Source organism: Acyrthosiphon pisum, chromosome A3, assembly GCF_005508785.2.
Source record: "Acyrthosiphon pisum isolate AL4f chromosome A3, pea_aphid_22Mar2018_4r6ur, whole genome shotgun sequence".
Taxonomy (NCBI): Eukaryota; Metazoa; Arthropoda; class Insecta; order Hemiptera; family Aphididae; genus Acyrthosiphon; species Acyrthosiphon pisum.
In genome coordinates this window covers 18575040-18597352 of record NC_042496.1, presented here as the reverse complement: position 1 = coordinate 18597352, position 22313 = coordinate 18575040, and the positions used below count along the sequence as shown (strand labels likewise).

Genomic DNA, 22313 nt, shown 5'->3' with positions numbered 1-22313 from the left:
GATAAATAATAACATACTACCTTGATTATAAAGACTGATAATATTATATTGTTAGGGGCGGCAAAATTTGATTTTTCCTATTTCACTATTTTCGCTTGAGGCTGCCCTTTAAATACTATTAATGATAATACTGTTATGGTGTGACCCATTGTAATAATTATTATTTAACAATTTAACATTAATATTTCCATACACATGGAAGGTGTTTTAAAACCGACAAACACTCAGTAATATAGCTCAGGGAAATCAATAATATCATATCATTAATAATATTATTATGATCTGAATAGAAACGAAACGTGATTGTATAAAATTGAAATTTGAATAAGGTACCCCCAACTGGCAAATGTTTTGGGCCCGAACGATGGCAGTTTGTACCGGTTCTGGTCACCAGACGTCGCGCCGTCGCGGCGGCGGCCTATGTTTCCCCCACCGACCGATGCAATCCGAAAAGCGCGGTGCACCACCGACCGCCACCGTATAATATGCCGTATACCCGGTGGCCGGCTTTCACATTTTGCAGCCAGACGCCGGTTTTCGAGGCACGCACCAACACAGCGGATACCAAAATCATTCTTATTTGTTGTCATCGTCGTTCGATTCGCCTTCAAGTGGATTTCCTCTTCTCAGCGGACATTATATTACACCTACGGTTTGGTAAATAAATTCACGTTCGTTAATTTTGAACTGCACAGGACGTTCTGCGTTATTAATTGGAAGAAAATGGAAAGCCGGACAAGGAATACGTTCGTACTGCTGACAATTGCATTTGCTTTCGCGTTGCAATGTGTTTCGGCTGTAGATGTGAGCACCACTGCAACTGTCAACCCTGCAGCACCCAACAACAACTCTGCATCCGGACTCCCTGCGCCCGTTAACCCTGCACCCGTCAACCCTGCACCCGTCAACCCTGCACCCGTCGTTGTATCACCGTCAGAAGACATCGCCAAGACCGAATCAGCTCCGTTAACGAATAACAACGTCTCGGTAAGTAAATGTAACGATTTTGGAAAGTAAAATAAGTACACAAAATAGAATAGATTATCATTAATTATTATCGTTTTTATTACTATTATAGGCATCACTATATCGATAATCTATAGTCTCTGTAGGTATATTATTATTATTATTATTACACTCATCGTGTAAAAAATGTATCAGTCTTTATTCGTTAAAAATAGTTGAACCCGGTGTTTCTAATATTTTGTACTTTGGTCTTTGAGTTCACATCGGTGGGTCTTTTTATAGTGCTGTGGGACGCGAGTTCGGCGGGAAAAATATTCGTCCGTTCAATGGATATAGATATAATATAATATAGTAATAACAATAATGATATCGTAAAACTTTGTCGAAGGCTGTTGAATACAGTTGAGAACCAGGAAAATTGGACCGGTTTTTAATTTCGATAATTCACCTGGAAATAAACAGACGAAACAATTAATGGTTTCATATAAGTAATAGTTAAACCGAAATTCTGTGATAGGCAATGTAATATTAAACCACTTACCGCAGATTAAAATATTAAATATTGATTGTATTAGTAATATTTTAATTATTAAAATTTAAAATCATTAAAAATTTTGAATTATTAATTATAGCCCATAAACTGGAGTCTAAAATTGCTATTGTTTTAATTATTTTATTAATTTATTGTGATATCCAACTACTTTAATGTTTCTAGATCGAATTTCTGAATAAATAGGTAAATATTTGTGTTATTTCCAAACTGCATTGCCTACCTAAGTTTTAGACCATATGTTTACTCATATGTGTAAACTAACTTGGTAAATAATTTATAATGTAGGTACAATATTCTATATTCCTATGTCGAATGTTTTTTTTTTTTTTTTTAAAGTAACAAAAACGGCATGCAGGCAATCATTTAACAATGTATAAAACATTTCATAAAACTTATAATTATTAATCTATATCTACCTAAATATTTAAAAAAATGCAAAATAATAAATGCATTTGTAACAGTTTTAAGTACCCAAGTCTTAAACTTGATCATTGAACGTTCATAACCAGTCCTATAAAATGTATACTTTTACATAATCGTGTTTAATGTTAATATAATTTGACACATGTACATAAACAGTATACTTGTATGCTGTATTACAATAATATGAAATTTAACCTTTTGCCTATGTATACTAAAACTAACGTAAGTTTATAAATTAATATTTTATATTATAATATTTGTTATAAGAATAATTTAAATATTGACATATATTGGTATTAGACCATTGTTTGTTTAACAAATTGTTGTGAATCAACTTCGATCTAAGAAGTCATTTTTAATAACATTATTTTTTATAAAAAAACTTGTTGTTTCCCTTGGCATGGCGTAAGAAAATGTATCCAAAGAAATAGCAACAATATTTGATCATTGAACTCAATTAATTTTCATTATAACTGTTACTAAATTTGAATCATTACTTTCTTCTTTACCCAACTATTTTATTTTATTAATATGCTTGCCCCCAAAAACTATTCATTAAAATATGAATATACTATCACAGTTAACTTATATTTCGCATCCATATTTTATTTGTCAAACTGATTACTAAACTATTTTTTTTATCTTTAATTCAAATTAATTAAATCATAGTTTATGACGGACACCATTTTATTTTAATTTAAATTAATTAAATATAAAATATGAGATATAAATAAATGCATCTTATATTCATTGTCACACGCACTTTAGTCATTATTTGTATCATATTATTTATACACGCCCTGTAAATAAATATGATTATTAAAAATACGAAAACCAAATATATACATATCATATTGGACAAATTAAAATAATATAGCTTTAACATAATATATTGTTCATATCTTCAGCCATTAAATTCTCTACTGACATTTTGTATTGGTTTTGTTTTAAGTAATTATAATTAAAATTCTTTAACAAAATTGACGTTGAAATAATCTTTAAATAATTAAATAATATATTATTATAATATACTCATTTGATTATCAGAGCTTATACATTATGCCTCTACTATCTAGCAACATTTAGATTCATTCAATTGATGATTCACTGAATGTAAATACATGGTAACAAACTATAAACCATCTGTTTACACTGATTAAAAAAATTCTGTTTCATGAATCTGTTGGACTTACCAAATAATGAACAAAATTTAAAATTCTTAAATATATCTGGCCAAAAATAGCAACTAGTATTTTTCCAAAATTGTTTGTATTTACCGTACTTTGTTCGGTATTTTACTATTTTGTTGTAGTCCTGAAATAATATTGTCTTCCAAAGTTTAAAAATCAATTATTATAGTCTGTTGGTAGGTATATTACTTGGAAACATCATTCATAATAAGTTTTATGGTGAATTAAAGTATAATTATATTCTTGGTTCTACTTTAAGCTTATAATATTATAATTCATTACATTTTCAGGTCTCAAAACTTGGAGTCATTATTTTTAACTTACCGTTATTGCATAGTTAAATAAAGACATATTATTATACTTTAAGGTACTTCGACTACATTATACATTATATTATATTGTAGTAGTATTTCTACTTCACCATAATAACTAATGCTTTATGTCTATACATATTATTGTATTAGTTACTGAATATTTTTATCGCGACACTTAATCTTTATGATTAAGTCATTAGTCAATAGGTATTAATTATTATAGAATTTGTAATAGGTAGTCTAAACCTATTGTTTTGAAAGTCACTATACACTTTTACAGTTTTCAGTTACACATAAACTTGTAGAGAAAAATGTATTATTAAAAGTTAGGTGTACATAACTATTTTATAGTAATATAACTAATTGTATTTACCCCAAAAGTAAGTTTATTTATTTTATGTTAGTTATTCAAATAGACTATAGTAAATATCTGATCGAAGCTATGTTAGTTGAAATCGAACAAAATAATGATAAATTGAGCTGCTCTGTGTTGTCATTAACACATTGAGTGTCTCGTAGTAAGTTACGCACGTTGCCCATGTAGCCTTTTGTAGGCAGTATCGAGATTATTTTCGTAGTTTATTACAAAAGAGTATAATAATATATTTTTGTTAATAATTAAATTACGAAAGCAAAATAGTATTATTATACTATTTATATCATATTATAGGCCAGTGGTTTTCAAACTGGGTGGCGCGGTCTTCGGAAAAATTTCAACTATTTGTCCAAGAATAAAATTATAAAAATATAATTAATAAACATTTGTTAGTCAATCAAGCACACTTGATTACTTCACTTCTTCATTATATAATTATTATAATTCAAAACAATTTTGTTCATCGAATTATTTAGTGCAAAAAGAAAAAAGGTGAGAGTGCCGTGAACATTTTTTGAGGAGCACGGTGTGCCGTGTAATAAAAGTTTAAAAACCACCGTAGCTTTGGCCACTTTGGCCATATCTAATATTGTGTACCGTCATCAGTCGTCGTCGACGATAAACAATTTTCCAAGTTCCTACGTGGTACCGTTGATTATAAATACTACTATAGTATTTATAATCAATGTGGGTACTGATTAATTTTTCTTATAAATAAATTATTTAAGAATATAAAATATGTTTGAGTATTTTCAAGCCAATAACAATGAGTAAGCTAGGTAACCTAGGTATGTATAATATTGCTTTCTGTTTTGATTTTCATCGATAACTACCCGTTTCCTAAGAAATCACACGTCCACACGGGTTCATAATTTGCGTGCTATTGGAACAATATTATTATTATGATTACTAATAAATTAAGTGATATTCAGAATACAAAAGTTGCGGTCAAACCGCTTGCCCCCTCCCTAGGGCCGGTACTTACTCGTACTTATTATATGCCATTATTATAATATATTTTATTTATGTATCAATCTAAAATTAATCAAGTAGTTATTAGTTAAACAACAAAATGTGTTTAAAATTTTGCTTTAGAATATTACGAGTTACCGTTTGATTATTAAAATCTAATGCTACCAATGTTCAACTTGTGTATAATAATATAAAGTATATGTTTATTAAATTATAAATATATAGTAAATATAAAATCCACCTACATTATATTTTTAATGTTTAAAAATATTTATTGATTTGTGTTAAAATATGCACTCGTGTAATGAGTAAAATTCATTAACTTGATCGATACGATAGTAACCAACAGTATTTTGTAGCATACAGCGAGAATGAGTACGCCGGTGGTAAATTTAAAATAAAACGCAAATGTACAGGTGTTGAAGAATGGCATCGCAGTTGTCATAGGTACTTATAATATTAATACTTGGCAAAATAATCGTTTTACATACGTATTCAATACATATTAGGTATATTGTCTCTATATCTATGTTAAAGCTAAAACTCGAGTAAAAAATCATAATTCGTTATTTTCTCCACTATGGCTTTTCCTATAAAACAGTATATTACATATTTTTTTTGTACTTCAAAACCCAAATTTTTGGTCTAGACAAAGTGCTAAACTTTATTTAGCTCATTATATTCCTTGACCGATTGTATTACCTTATTGATTTTTCTAGTAGTTTATTTTATACGCGAATATTCTAAAAATAAGTTAGTTTATTTTCCTTATATTATTTAGTTATTAACTTCATTAATTTAGCCAATACTATTATGTTTCCCAAATAGATCAGAATTTATATACGTTTCAACGTTTGACCCAATTGCCTAATAAATACATTTAAAATTTAAATTTTAGAAATGGAAATACCTTTTTAATAATTTCGTACACATTAGTACAATACCATCAACGTAATCGATATCTTTTGTCACCTGTCAACTTTTGTGATGACATTTGAAACTCCGTACAAAAGACATACATGCAGACAATGAATGGGCATATGTACATATGTATATTGTATATTGCATACGATATATCTACCCATATATTATAATATTATATAGGTACGTGTATAGTAAACATAAATTTTTAACTTTAATAGCATTTTCATATTATAAGGTCATACTGCCATAAAGTTTTAAAGTAGATTGGTAAACAATCTTAGAAATAATTTGGCGAACAAGCACATGTCGTAACTCGTAAGTGACCATCGTTATTTCTGAAAAAAAACTACCACGCAATTCGTTTCATAAGTTTTGTTATTCAATACTTGTCAATTTTTGACACACTTGTTTATGCAAAATAATCTCCTTAAACATCGTTACTTTGTAGTACCTTTCTTGGTCAAGGTTATATTTTATTAAAAAAGTTCAAAACAAATCATTATTTTTAAAGTTTATTACAAATAGGAGAATTACATTAATACATTAAAGTATTTTTATATATCACGACAAATTACTTCTACGAAGAGATCTTTTCACTCTGTAAATCTTACCATTATTAATTGTATATAATGTTATCTATTAATTAATCTCATGGTTCAATGTAAGTGACAAATAGGCTGTCTTAATAAAAAAATATTTTACACTTTATTATTATACTTACATAAATGATAATAGTTTACAGTTTTATTGGTTATTTATTTTTTGAATTTAGATTAAATTGAAACTAGAATATTAATTTTAAAAAAATAGTAAATGTTAAATGTCAAAGTTGTATAATGGGATGACTATGGTTATTGTATAAATACATTGCATTCAACAAAAAAATATATCGTAATGTGTTTAATAAGATTTTAGCTTAAAATTATTTTGTTACATAGTTGAAATTAAAATATTGTATTCGGATATGCATTTGAATGTTAAAGTGGATCCCACGACTCGTTATTTGACGAATATTTGGTATTCGTAGATACTCGCCGAATAATGGGAATGGAGTACTTGTACGAATATTCGGTATTCGTTATTCGCCACCTTCCCGTCCATTGTCGGTAACTTGCCGATTATTCGTGTATTCGTGGATATTCGTCAAATACACGAGTCGTGGGATCCTGCCTTTACAAAATATATTGAAATAGTCTAGATTAGAGAACGTAGATATTAATTATTGTTTATTAATACATACATATTAACTTGGATTTAAATACTATTAACAGTTAATAGTATTTAAATCCTACTACTAGACTCTCTGGTCTTTATTATAAATCATCTTAATTCAATTTATCTTCGTAGACACTCTTCGCAGGCAAACAGACTGGACATATTATCAACCATCGAAGTTTCAATATTACTCCTTTGAGATATTTTCAATTTTGTTTACAAAGAAATTGTTAATCCCTGTAAGGAGGAAAGGAATAGCATAACGTGTCAAATCGTCTCAGGTTCACCAGCGATGAGACTGTGCCCCGGCCAGTTTTCGATCGTAAAACCTGCACGCGGCTTGCACCGACAGAATAATAATAATAATAATAATATATTGACTACGATCGGCGGGGGACAACGCACCGAGCAGATAGAGTAATTACGTTGGTCTCCCCCAAGGTCATATCTCTCGAATACACGCAGAACTCTCGAAAAGAAAAGATGTGCTATCATTTTTTTTATATATTCATTTATTGTATTCAATGTGCAAGTTTCATTACATAATATAGCATTTTAATACTTTTAGTTTTTCAAAATCTATAGTAATTTAATTGATAATTTTTTTTCTCAAGATATTAATTTAAACTATTAAAAACCATAAAATAATAAGTACCTATACTAAGTCTAATGAGAAACTTAGATCGTTATTTTTTGTCATTTTACTTATTGGTTATTATGTATAATACCACCCATTTAATTATCGTCGTGAAAAATAATTGTACGATTTCACAAGTTCTTGAGGTTCTTTTAATTGTATAATGTATAATATTATATAAATGTACCTTTACATATTTTATATTTATACTATCAGCCTTTTTTTGTTTTTGACTCCGGGAGAAAGATTATTGTAGATGTGGGATGTCATAAATCTGTTTCTGGTTACTAATCAATTATAATATTAATAGCAGCTTATAATTTACTGACGTTATATTCGAGATAAAATTGTTCAAGAGACTGTACATTATACAAACATATTATTTATCATATTATACTGATATAATTAGTCATATTATTTTATCGCCTACAGTGTATTTATTATATTTACACTTATGAACCTACAGGCTAGATAAAATTCTCTATGAAATAGTTTGATACCATTGGATTTACTTTAGCTCTTAAATGTCTTGAAAAGACAGTATTGTTTAAATGCACGCGTATAAACAGAATTAGACTGTTATTTGTTACAAGTAGTCAGCTGGAATGTTCCCATCACATCGGAATCCTCTGTTTTCCCTATGTAATTAATACCATTGTACATGTTTTTGAATACATTGTTTTTTTTTTAACTATTTCTATTTAATGAGAAACACACGCACATTGCTACTTATGAATATGTTAAAAACCGTTTAAGTCAATGTACTCCGAAGATGTAAAAGATTTTCTACCTGTTGGTAGGTACCCATTGGTATTTGGTTTACCTAAAAAGTAATATAATCTACAAGAAACACGTTATTACGTTCTTGTGGCGTAAGAAGTTTTGCATAATATTCAGTTTACTACGATATACTATATTGCCTACTTATATTTTAGTTCTATATGTTTACAGATAGGTACTTCAAAGTAAAAAATCTTTAATGTTTTTCACGTTAACAATAAAATTTTCAACTGATAATCCTAAGCTTATTATATATTATTATTATTATTTTGTAATTTTGGATTCTGAGCGCCAATTGCCTTGATTGGTTTTACAGTGATTTTTTCTTTATATATAATATATACATTTGTTTGTGTCTCTCATAACATTTTGGTATAGGCGCAAATAGGGGGTTGGGTTTTTTCAAGCTTATTCAATCTTATTAATGTAGGGCTTAAGCCGGGGGGGGGGGCTAAAATCTCAAACTATATTTGCACCTATGCCTTTTAGAGTAAAAAAATACTTCTATAAAATATTTTTAATTTTGAGAGCGGTCCCTGGTAAAAAAAATATTATCTATGTTGTTGGGTTTAAAATAGCCACCCAGTATTTTTCAAAATAATCAGGAAAAACTACAGAACAGAAATATTTACGCAAAACCAGTTTTTGGAAATATAGATTTTGTTTTTGTTATGATTCTAAAATGAATAACTGTAGATTGCAGAAAATTTAAATTTTTACTTAATATTTATATTAGCATTTTATCGATATAATTTTGTTTTAAAAATATGTTAAGCTACTTCTAGAAATTTACATTTTAGAAGTTATTTTCCATAATGACAAAAATATTATTCTCGATCAAAAAGTTTGAATTGAATACAAGGTTCCTCCCACAGCAACCTAAAAATATCGAAAATACTCTTTCCCAAATGAATACCAAACCATAATTTCTTGCATGGTATTATGTAGGTACCTTTAAGAAAGATTTTGATTGAAAATTATCCTTCTTGTTTTCATTTAAACCTAGAAGTTTGCATATTTTTTTCAATTTTATCTACGCTCACCTATTATTATTCATGATGCCAATGTTTCTTTAAACATATTATCCCTTTGACAAGGACTCCCTATAGTCCACCATTCACTCTTCAATATAATATAACGGCTAATATGATCATTCAAGACATAAGTGCAGATGCACAACTTCACGGGTAGATGTATGTGTATTGTAATTCTTATCGTGACCCAAATGGATATTATACAATTTCTCTGTCATCTTAGATAATTTACATTTGAAAACGATATAAAAGAAGTTATAATATATGATTATGTCATAATATTATATTGTATGGGCTGTAATAGTGTGTATTATAATGATAACCTATTAAAATATAATTTATGTTATTATTTTTATTATTCCTCGAATCGTAATTTTTAATACTGTTTCAAAGTATCCCAATGATTTTTTTTTATAGTTATTATTTAAAACTGACTTCTGACACTATAATATTTGTCATGATTATCTCATATATACGGTTATAGTGACTGTAAAGAGTTTTTGTGATACATAATATGCCAGTCAAAATAACCACTCAAATATATACTACCATATCGTAGAAGATAAGAGTTAAGGTTTTTTTTTATTTATTATGACGAACCCGTCATTACAGGATAACAGAAATCGCTTCGTGCACCAAAACATCAAAATATGTAGATTTATTTGTTTGAAAATTAAATTGTGTTTGTTTTCTTCCTAATATTATGATATTTTTTAAAATATGAGCTTAAATGGTATTAAGATAACGTTAATTATTTACAAATATTATATATTAATTATTTAGTAGTAATTTTATAAAATTGCAGTTTGTAAAGATTAGTTATTATGATATTATGTTAAAATCGTTCTTGCCAAAACTGTATTTATTGACATACAGACATTCTTATAAACTGAAAGTAGTAATAATGTTAAATTTATTTTTAGGTATATAAAATTTATAAAATGCCTTGAACAATATTTTTTATTTTTTAATACAATATTCTGTACAATAAATAGTTAATTAATATTGGTATTTACTACTGTTTTTTGTTGGTTATAGAAAACCATTATTGTTATATTAATATATTCTTTTTTTTATTGTTGCATTGCCGGAGCAATCACTATAGCGTCACTTCCCCTTTATAATTTTGTGTAAGACCTAGATGATAATGTTTTAACTTGAATACTTGTTTAATACGTTTTCATTTTTTCATGGGTTGTTAATATTACGTATTACGATTACCTATTTAAAATTTTATAGTTATTCATATAGTATTTATACGACCAACGGCTGCTAACATATCCTATTATCGTAGAAACACTTGCGCGTAGTTATGATAAAAATTACAATTGACAGACAATATTTACTTAGTAATGTGTCCATGCAAAATCAACGTGTTTACTTTTTAAGTTCGACATGCCATAACAGTACATCAATATTTTACTGTAAAGTTTCCATTTGTAAAACCTATTTTACACACCTATAATAGTTTAATTTAAATTGAAAATTTGACAATAACAAAACAATAATAAGTAGTTATATTTTAATTTGAATAAATTATATTATTGTAATCTTATATGCCGTGTTGCGTGAATGTTTAATAAGAATTTAATGAACGTATAACATATTAAATTTTTATAAATACTCAAATGCTCATACATAACAGTTTTTAAATATGCAGCTAGTTTATAAGTTTATTAAGGAAATAAATATTTTTAATATGCTCGTATAATAATTGAAAATCTTTGAATTAGTTAAATAATCGCTATGAATATATTATTATACATTAAATACGTATAAGGTACTAAAATGATATAATATTTCATCATTTCGGTTGTGAAATAAAAAAGTACTGTGTAAAATATTATAATAATACATCATTATATACTTGGAGTCTTGAAGTTCGTTTTTATTTCTAACGGAAATATAAGAGTGAGTCGTAAAGAATTACGTTTTCTTTGTCACATTATAATATACGTTATTTCAAAATGTTGTGTTTGTATACGTTCAACGTTGTGGCGGTAACGGAGTCGCTTGTTTCGGATTCAAGTCTGTTTCGTATAAAGGGCCACGGGGTTCTCGTTACTATAGCCTCGGGAAAAGGGGGTGCGCCAGAGGCGAGCCGCCGTGCCGATACGGCGGTGAGAGGAGGGGGTAACTGGGTTTGTGTGTTGAGCGAGAAGGGGTTGAAGTGGAGTGGACGGGAATGGGTTGTAATGTGGAGAGAGACGGAGAGAGATTTCGCACGCGAATAATAAAATAGTCCAGACGGCGTGCGGGCCCTCCGCTCCACTATAATATATATATAATAAATATACCTATATACATATTACCCACCGACCAGTCTGTGCAGCCCCGCAGACAGGTCTACGGGGCGTGCGGCCGATTATATGTATGCGGCGTGAGGGGGAAAAAACTTAACCGAGACCCACCCACTCCCGTCCCTCATCACTCGCCGTGGACCATACTACCCTTCATCACTCCACCCCGCCTCTCCTGTCGCGCGTAACTACGTTCACCCTATTGAATTTCTATACAGAGGTAAACGAACAAAACGAGAGATGCGTGCACACAACATATGTATAATATTATATGTATGTTATATATGGTCTCCCCGCGCAGGCAGACTGTCCAGCGGGGTGTTGTTGATGGGAGGGGTAGTCGTATAGTACGCCGGGTATGGGAATTCCAAAAGCGCGTCTGGCCCGCCGATGTCTTTTATCCACGCCACTTACTATTATCGTCAGTTAAATCGTCTGTGACTACCTATATTATATACCCTGGAATTATGCTCTACTTATACATTAAATATATAGACATGCTAATCGTAGGTATCACATCGTACAATATTGTCGTTGTTTTATTATTCTTGCAGGTATTATACTGTTATTTCGATTCATCGTGATACCGTCACGTCTTGTAATATACCTAATAATATTATGATAATTGCGATATTTGCGATATTATATGTTATATATTATATATTATATGTAAGTATGTACTTATAATATAGTATATAGGATATTATGGTATAATACAAAGATAGTTTAGGCACATTTAGCACGACCATTAAATCCAACCCAGTGAATTCCTTGACCGATGATTCGATCTAAGATGGCGCGGTGGCTAATAAAAGTATTTACAACGCCCCGAAAAAGATAAAAATTGTCAAATATATTTAATATGTTATACTGCATTTTTAGTTGTACAAAATTACAAAACCCTACGGGATACTCTAGATACCCAGCGGGTGTTGGCCACCGATTAAAACCACACTTGGTGACATTTCTTTAAACATTTTGGACACGTGGTTATCCAGGTTTATCTTCACATAGAGAAAATGTTGTGAAAATTAAAAAATGTAATTTGATATAGGTATGCATTGCATATAGTACCAACTGCACTTGATTTCCGATACCAGTCCTAGTGCTAGGTCTAACAGTATAATAATGGATAATACGTAAACACATCTACTAATATTGTTTATCTTATATTATAATAACTAATAAGTAATAAATTGTATGTAAAAAATACGAGTATTATATAAACTTGTATATTTTTGTTATTATTAACAAACACTGTATAATATAATATCCAGACAGATTTTATCACACAAACATTAATATCGTGACTACATGAGGCCCCTTAAGCACAAGATTCTGGGTGTGTGTCCTGCTCAATCGGCCCTGCCATTGATCTCGTCAAACCTTTTATTTTAAAATAAATTTACCAATGCTTAATTTGATATAGACAGGTAAAACGCGTTTCCCTCTACTTGTAAAGGTGTTCCATTACGCTTGAAGTGCGGCGTTTATGGAGGGAAATAGGGGCCATGCCCTCTAGACATCGTAAACTACCTATAAATAATAATTTCTTGATATTAAGTTGTGCTATCACAAGCAGTCGTGACTGCAGTAATCAAACTAGATTGATTGACGTCCTATGATGTTGATAATACAGTATAGGCCTAAGTGGATAAATATTTAAAGGTAGAATTTTTAGACCAAAAGAATTCCCCCCTTCCCTCCCCCTAGAAGACGTATCAAAACTGTTACTGGTGAAGTGCGATAACTCCTTAAGCATATAAACGTGTATGTCGCGCAAAACTACCCGTATACCTGTGATATTTATTTTAGGTGCGACAAACGACCGACACCGATTCGTGCAAAGTACCTATAATTTATTATACATTTTTTTTAGACAAATTTCATTAAAGTAGGTCATTAAAATAAAAACTTTTATCAATAGGATTGGTGACATATAACAAACTATAACCATTATTTATTAAAATAATCAATTACAAGTAAACTTTTCACCTACTTTAATGAACTCGTTGCATGTTAAATTTTATAAATTAAATTAATGTTTGTTTGGATTCATTATAAATATTTTTTTAAGCTTAGTCATTATACTAATTATGTTTTAAAAATGTGTAATATGTAAAAATATCACGGAACAATAAATGGTTATTTGAAATATGATTTACCTACAGGATAAATGCTACTGCCATGCCATAATTTTGTATTAGACTCATATGTTTGAACAGTCCAGTACATTGAACTTTTTTTCATTGTGATATGGAACAATGAAAAATATGCTATTCCAAAAATAATTCTATGATTTTCGAGCTCAATAGACTGGGAGTAAATAATGGTGTAATCGAGTGAAGATTGGATTGTAATCGTAATAATTGAACAAAACCTTTATTATCCGATAACTCCTCTGTACATTTTAATGTAGGTAGTATATAAAATATATACCTATATAATCAACCTTCCTACACATACGACTATACAACACACAGATTTTTAGTTTCAACATTCCACCCGTAACGTTTTGTGTAGGTACCTATGTACTGTTTAAAGTTGCAAAGCAGCGAAATTGAAATGAATAGAGGATAATTATTATAGTCTAGATGTAATACGACACATCGTTTAATCTCTATGTCGGTAAATAAGTGTTAGAACATCAAGAAACATTGTTTATATTCCATATTTGTAATTTGTTGGTGTTATAATATTATACAATAATATATATATATATAAAAAATGATTTGATTCGAAGACAATCGGTCGAATGATATAATATTACAGAATTATATTTTTTGTAAGAGTTCCGTCATCCGATTGTTCCCACCTTAATTCATATTTTATAATACTAAATAAACAATAAAAACTAAACAAAATAGAGCAAAAAATATATTTATATAATATCTAAGTATATAACCGTATTATGTTTTTATATTGTATTCTTAATATTACCGCAGGTAATTACCATGTTTTCGTGTTAAATACCGACAGAGTTAATTTGTTTTCTGGTGCACAATAGACACGCATTTGGCGCACTTGTTTACGATGATCATTGTTTTACAATAAAGCCGCGCGTATTCATGTTTGAAATTTTAACCAGTTGTTACACGTACAATATTTTAATATTTTTTAATAAAATAAAAATCCCACCATAGCTACTGCTTGAATTATTATTGAATGTGTGATGTAACATTAAAGTTTTGGGGATCAAGAAAATATAATTTATTATAATGTTATAAGTTATAACTTAAAACTTCTAACAATTAAACAGGTATTATTTTATAGTTTAATGGAGGCAACAGATAATAATATCAATCTTTTTTTGTTAGAAGAAATACACGAAGAAAATCTAAGTATAGGCTATATGTGGCATTTGCAAATATAACGAATATGTTAATAATATTAATATTGTATTAAGCAGTAATTATTATTCATTATTTTTTTATTATGTATCAAACTATACATTGACCCAAAACACAATTGTCATAAATTAAATTCAGTTTGTTTAACCGCTAGTTTTAGGCTATACCTAATAATTAACAATGTTTGATTAGATGACAAAGTTATTGGCAACATTAAACATCTATTGATTTATGTGTACTTATTATTATTTTGTTATTTTGTTATTTTATTATAATATAATTTACTTAAATTTTTATTGCAGAAACATATTGTGGAAATAGAAGTATACTACGAAGCGTTATGCGGGGATAGCGTTAATTTTGTCTCAAACCAGTTACTACCTACATTTAATAAACTAAGCAAGTTTATCAATGTGGTATTTATTCCTTTTGCTCAAGGAAATGTAAGTTTAAAAAAATCAGTACCTAACTAGTTTATTAATTTATATTTTATATTCTCCTTTATAGTGACATGGACTGCTGTATTAATCTAATAGTTGTTTGTATAATACAATATTATTGTTATTGTTTCCAGATCTCCATTAACACTGACAAGCCTTCAAATTTATCATGTAGGCGTGACAAAGAGTGTGATGCTGATAAAGTACATGCTTGTGGTATTCATAAAATCAAAGACAGCGAACAGCTAATCAAGTTTGTGAATTGTTCTCTGACTGAAGGATTCAATAGTTCAAATAAAACTGTACCAATTGACGTGGTATACTATGCATTTATATAATCAAATAATTGGTTTCTAATAATTCATAATTTTATTATTCATTATTTTAAGAGGTTTGAAATTGTATTTCATTTCTAAGAACATGGTTTAAAATTCAATAGTAATTACCTACTTATTTTTAAATACAATGTTTTTTTAAAAAATGCAGTTAACACTGCTAAGTGTTAACCCATTAGTACTAATATTTATTTAATAGGTATCTGATATCTATATCAAAACCGTTCAGTAATGTGTATATGTTTTTTAAATCAAATTTTTTAAGCAGTACTAAAAATGTCATAGCTCAACAAAGTAATATTGTTCTGTGTTCTCTCTCATCAAAATAATTGTGTATTGAAACAAATGAAACCAATTTGTTTAACTGTATTACTTATTAGATATTAACTCGACTATTTAAAAAATGTTATAGTGTGGAAAAAACAGTAACATTGATAGTTCTGTCATTACTGACATTAATAATTGCACCAATAGTACGGAGTCTTATAAATGGTTGGAAGAATATATGAATAAGTCTTCTGCTGCTCATGTGAAAACTGTACCCAAAGTTTTAATCAACAAGGTAAATTTAAATTTATAAAAATTTAAAATTATATATAGTTATTACAATATCTACTATTGTCTCTAATGTGGTTTGTTTAATAAACAAGAATTCTACTGAAGACTTCGCATCAACAGTACCTTTCATGAATGCGGTATGTAAACAAATTCCTGTTGAATTGCAACCTGAAGATTGCAAGACTATTCCTAGTGGATCAGATACACTTGTCGTAGGAGTACTACCAATAATCATTGGTGCTTTCTATTTCATAAAAATGATCTAAGTCTTAATATATATAAGGATTACAATATTTTAAGTTTATATTTTAAATTAACTATTCATCTCATAATCTGTTAGTTCTGTAAGTACCTTTTTTTATTACCTATTATTACTCATTTGCTTACCATATATAGTGTTGCCACACCTTTATATAATTATGATTAAAAATGTTTGTGTGTATCCATTTGTCTTTAGACTTAAATAGTAGTACATTATACGTGGTAGAACTATTAGAAACACATCATGATTTGTAACGGACATTTATTTATATAAAACGACTTTAAACAAAAATATTATGTATTTTTTTTTTAATCTGATTTTCAAATGAATTGCTTTTGAGTAGTATAATATCTATGTAATATCCGTAATATTTGTAAACATTTCTATAAGATTCTAAAATTATTATTAGTTAAATTATTATTCATTTATTATATTTTTAATCATTATATGTGAAATATTTATTTATTTTTTATTAAGTGTACACACGTCAATGAATACCAATTAAATGCCATATAAATTAAAAAAAATAATTTATTTTTATTGACCTCTTAAACAAGTGTAAATAGGCAAAGCTGGGACATGAAAACAAAATAAATTATCTATGAACTTACTTCTTAAAATGAAAAATTATTTAGCAAAGCTGGGACATGAAAACAAAATAGACTGAAATAGTGAAATATAATAAAATTAAAAACAAAATAAATTAACTTAACTTACTTCTTAAAATGAAAAATTATTTAATTTATTTAATTAATTTCATGTTAATTAAAAAAGAAACTTTTAGTAAGTTAAAAAGTTAAAATTAAATTAACTTTTTTAACTCGTTAATGCCCAGCCTTGTAAATAGGTATTAACTAATCATATTTAAATAATTAATTGCCAATTAACAATTAAACTTAACAACATTTTTTTGTAATTATATTAATTTTAAAATTTGATCAATAGCCAATATCAATGACCAATGTCTATTGAACATTCACAATAATATGTTAAAATTTAAATTAATACAGTTTGTATGATTGTTTTAACTTTTATTATAACTAAATGTGTCAGTGTAGAGTTAAAACTAATAACTATATTAGTGTAAATACAATTACCAGTTTATATTTTAACTACATTAAAAATAATGAAAATAAAATTACAAAATATAAGAGCTACTGTGTTGTGAAGAATTCAATATAAAAGCTAAAACACAAAAAAAAAATTATTTGTCAATTAAGTTGTATTTATATGAATTAAGGGCGTTTAAATTATATTTGATTAATTATTAGATGCATAAAATATCTGATAATTATTTTTTATTATTTTTATTTTATTATGTTTATTGCTTATATAACAAACTTCAAACTGTTGAAATTTTAAAAAAAAACTTAAAAAACGGGAATTTATACACAAAACTAATTTTCAACAAAATCGATTTTTTTTTTTTTTGTGACAAACGAATAATTTAAATTTAAATGTTCATAAAATGTTTACATTATCATTTACACATCGTATAATTTTATAAATATTTTGCGCAATTTAGAGAAACTAGAAATTATTTTAGTTATATTTCTATAAATGTCGATAAAAAATGTTTGCTGGTACTAAAACTTGAAACCGTAACCAAAAAATCTAAAAATATATCCAAACACAATTTTTTTTTTAGAGATTTGAAGTTAAAATTTGTCCAAAGTAAGATGTTTAAACGAAGAATACAGATTTCAGGTATTTTGTTGTAATTTAAAACTTTAAAATTAGATTATCTATTATTCCTTGGTACTTGAAACTTTAAATGTATATTATTATATTTTATACATATACAATGACATCCTCAAATATTCAAATGCTATGTTTTCGGCAATGATTAAATTAAAATCAAACTTTTTCAATCAAAGGATTTTTTTTCGGGGAGGTCTGATCAACTTTTACACTTTTACACATTAAATAAGTACTAGCACAGATAGATAGCTAAAAAGTGTTAATACTGATAGTACATTTTTAAATATTTTAAACACAATTTAAGACTTTTGGAGCAACTATCATAAACCATTCAAATAATTTTTAAATTTTCTTAACATTTTCGGGGGGGGGGGGGCTGCAGCCCCCTCAGCCCCCTCCCATGGCTACGCCACTGTAATAGACTAATATTATACATATTAGGAACCTAAAATAATAGGTATCAGCACAGAGTGTATATAGTCTGTATAGTGTCTATGTGTATAGGTAATGCTTATTATTTATTTAAGTCCTGCCATTTCATTTTTTATCAACATTTTGTATATAATATTATTTAGCATAGGTACTAATTTATATATCCTATACAGCATAGCAGTGTTAAATAGTTACAGCACTACCTCGAAAAATTGGCGAACATAATATTGAAGTGAGAATGCATCTTGACCCAACTCCCAATATTTTCTCTCCTATGGAAATTATTGCAATTACTTACATATAAGCAAAGGTGGGCATTAACTAGTTAAAAAGTTAAAGTTAAGTTAAAAAGTTAATTTTTTTTTATCTTTTTTACTTAGCTAGTTAGTTCATTTTCTAATCAACTTATGAACTTTACTAGTTTAATTTACAGTTAAAATAAAAAAATCCATCAAGTTAAAAACATTTTGAAATTTTTCATTTTTACAATTTTACGTAAATATTACAATATCTGTATAAAATAAAAATAATCCAATACAAAAACACAAACATTTCTGCACTTTTTCTTGATAACATAATTTTGTGTATATTAATATATTTTATTAAGTTGTAAATTATATATTATGCGAGTTGCAATTATACATTTTTTTAATAAAATTAATAATTTTAAATTACAAATTGACAATTGTTATGTTTTAATATTATATAACTTATATATGAAGGTCATGTACTATATCTTCACGTATTATGACATTCAATTGCTAAAAGATATAAAAAAAAATATATTTATTAAATTATTAATTTGAGATGAGTATGGTTTAAACTTTAAACTTTAAATTAGTAAATAATAGTAAAATGGTAACAGTGTACATTATGATAAGAGTTGAATAAAGTTGTTTTTTATAATTTATAAATTAGAAACTAGAAAGACACATTCACTATTTATGTGATTTACATACTAATTAAAAAAAAATAGATTAACTTTTTTTAAACTGAGTTAAGTTAGTATTTTTTTCTATATTAACTTTTAACTTATCGATTTTATGTCCTCTTAACTTAACTTAACTCATTAGTTAATTATATTTATTAACTTGCCTACCTTTGCATATAAGTCGTTAACTATTTATTATAACTATTATAGTCCGGGTCACGAAAAGTGGCGGCTGATTTTAGCGCTCCTAGTGGTTATAGTAGTAGATAGCTATTAGTAGTAGCACGATGTAGGTAAAACATTTTACCTACATCGAGCCCGGACTGTCCATTCTATAATCAGAAATATTTGGTATTGTAATTTTGACTGTTGGTTGTTAATACGTCCAGTCCAACCAATAACCATTGATTATAATTTATATTTATAAATCAACTAAACAAGTAAGACATAATATATAATATGTAAAATGTACGGCTCTTCTTAATTTTTATTTGTGATTAGGAACCTACCTATTATGTAGTATTAGTATGATTAATGAATAATGTTTATTATAGTTAATATGTTATGATTTGCAGCGTATATCAGTTTTTAAATTTGAAATTACAGTGAGCTCATTCATTTCAACGTGTGACTATAGCGAATGGATCTAAATAATAGTTATGAACTATTTGGTTTCCTGGAACCATATCTTATTTTTTTTGTTTCGTTATGCGTTTTATTTGTATACTAGTCCATTATAGGGTCTAGAAAACGGAGCTATTATGTATGTGACTATATATATAGGTATATATTATATTTATAGAGAGAGAGAGTATAATAAAGTAATAATATTTTAACCACAATTATATCAAGTTAAATATAGGTATAAATGTATGATACAAATTGCGAATATACGTAGGTACCTTTAAGTTTCATCACGGATTTAAAACAAGGTGAAAAAAATGTAAAACAGTCTAAATAATGAAAAAACGATCAATGATTCCGTTACTCATTAGTCCGTGACTGACTAATTTAATTACACGGCGGGCTGCAAATCAATCAAAGTGTATAATAACGGGCAGAGTATCATCATAACCTCAGAATAACGGACCACTTTTTTTGTTACTCATTACACTTTAGTCATTTTTCGTCATGAACAAATTGAAACGACCGAATAATCTTCTGGGTTTCTTTATTTCGTATTCACTTCCTGAGTGTTTCCAAACGTTATATTTTAATCTTCAATAGCAGGGGTCTTAAACCCACGGCCCGCCTTGTCTTTAGTTGAGACCCAGGAACATTTTTAATCATTTAATACATTTTTTTATTATAAATTCGAGATTCAAAAAATAATAGGTGGCCACTGCGGCACTGCCCACTTTAATAGGTTAGGTTCTAAAGTTTCACATATTATGTATATGTACCCCAACCTCATTTTTAAATACGTATAGCATATCTTCTGTTTTCTGTCGTTTTTTTCGATTTCAATCAAATAATTAAAATTTAAAAAAATATTTTTCATGGTTCAAGCAAAAACCAAAGACGTAAAGTAAGTTAAATAAAGTATGTACATGCCATATTATGGCTCCCTATATAGAATTAAATAAAAAAAACTGTGCTCGTTAGTTACGAAGTTTGTCTAAAGACTAATATTTAGTGGATCAATATTGGTCATTATTGTGACAATTTTGAATAAAGCTTATGATAGCTTAATGATTATTAATACTTTCTTACTATGGGTTAGATTAATAGCCTTGAATATTAATACCTACCTAATTTTGTTTATCTTATAATATAATTAAAGCGAAATCTTATTAACAGCAAGAATACGCATCTGTCCTGCAATAATACACAAACAACATACCGCATAATATGTTAGATACGTATGCAGGACACTGGTGTTATTATGATTCACAATCCATTATGTAAGTCTGTAAATAAAATCTATGAAATTAAGTACATAACTACATTGTCAATAAAAATATTAGATATATACCTACACGGCTACACACAGAAAACATAATAGAATAACACTAATTTATAAAATGTATTTATTTTTTCTTGTGGCTTATACTTTATCTGCAAAATATCTCGTATATAAATTTATCTTAACTATCGACTATTACGTACCTACTATAATATTGAACATTGGGAATTTTACAATTTAGTCATAGATTTGGAATTATATTTATGTAGGTGCCTATTCAATTTTTTTATTTATATATCAAATATATTTTATTGGAAAATAATTAGTTGGAACGTAAAACTTTGGAAAATATTTTTTCTGAATTGTAATTATCTGGAACTGTATTGATTAATGATTTTGAACATATTTTGTCGGTAAAGTATTTGTCTGGAAACGTATTTTGTTTGAAAGTATTCACTCAAAAACATATGTTTGGAAATTAATTTGTCGGAAAATATTATTTTGGAAGCGTATTTGATTGCAACGTATTTTGTCGGATTAGTATAAGTTCAGAAAAGTCAGTGGCGGATCCAGGGGGCACTATCGGTGGCTGTATGTATAGAACTTCAAATATGTAAAAAACCGCGTAACAATATATTATTGTTATTGTTATTATAATATCATCGCACTATGTCGTTGGGTGTTCACCGTGTTTCATGCCGTGTGTTTCAGCGC

At 28.0% G+C, this 22313-nt stretch overlaps 1 protein-coding gene across 1 annotated transcript; it reads left to right on the top strand.

The window, feature by feature from the left end:
• Positions 1–487: 487 nt before the first annotated feature.
• LOC100168270 (GILT-like protein 1) lies at positions 488–17156 on the top strand. Its single transcript, XM_001942839.4, has 5 exons — positions 488–987; positions 15337–15477; positions 15609–15791; positions 16222–16371; positions 16460–17156. The coding sequence occupies exons 1-5, from the start codon at positions 724–726 to the stop codon at positions 16631–16633; spliced, it is 912 nt and encodes a 303-aa protein (XP_001942874.1). The 5' UTR covers positions 488–723; the 3' UTR covers positions 16634–17156.
• Positions 17157–22313: the final 5157 nt, after the last annotated feature.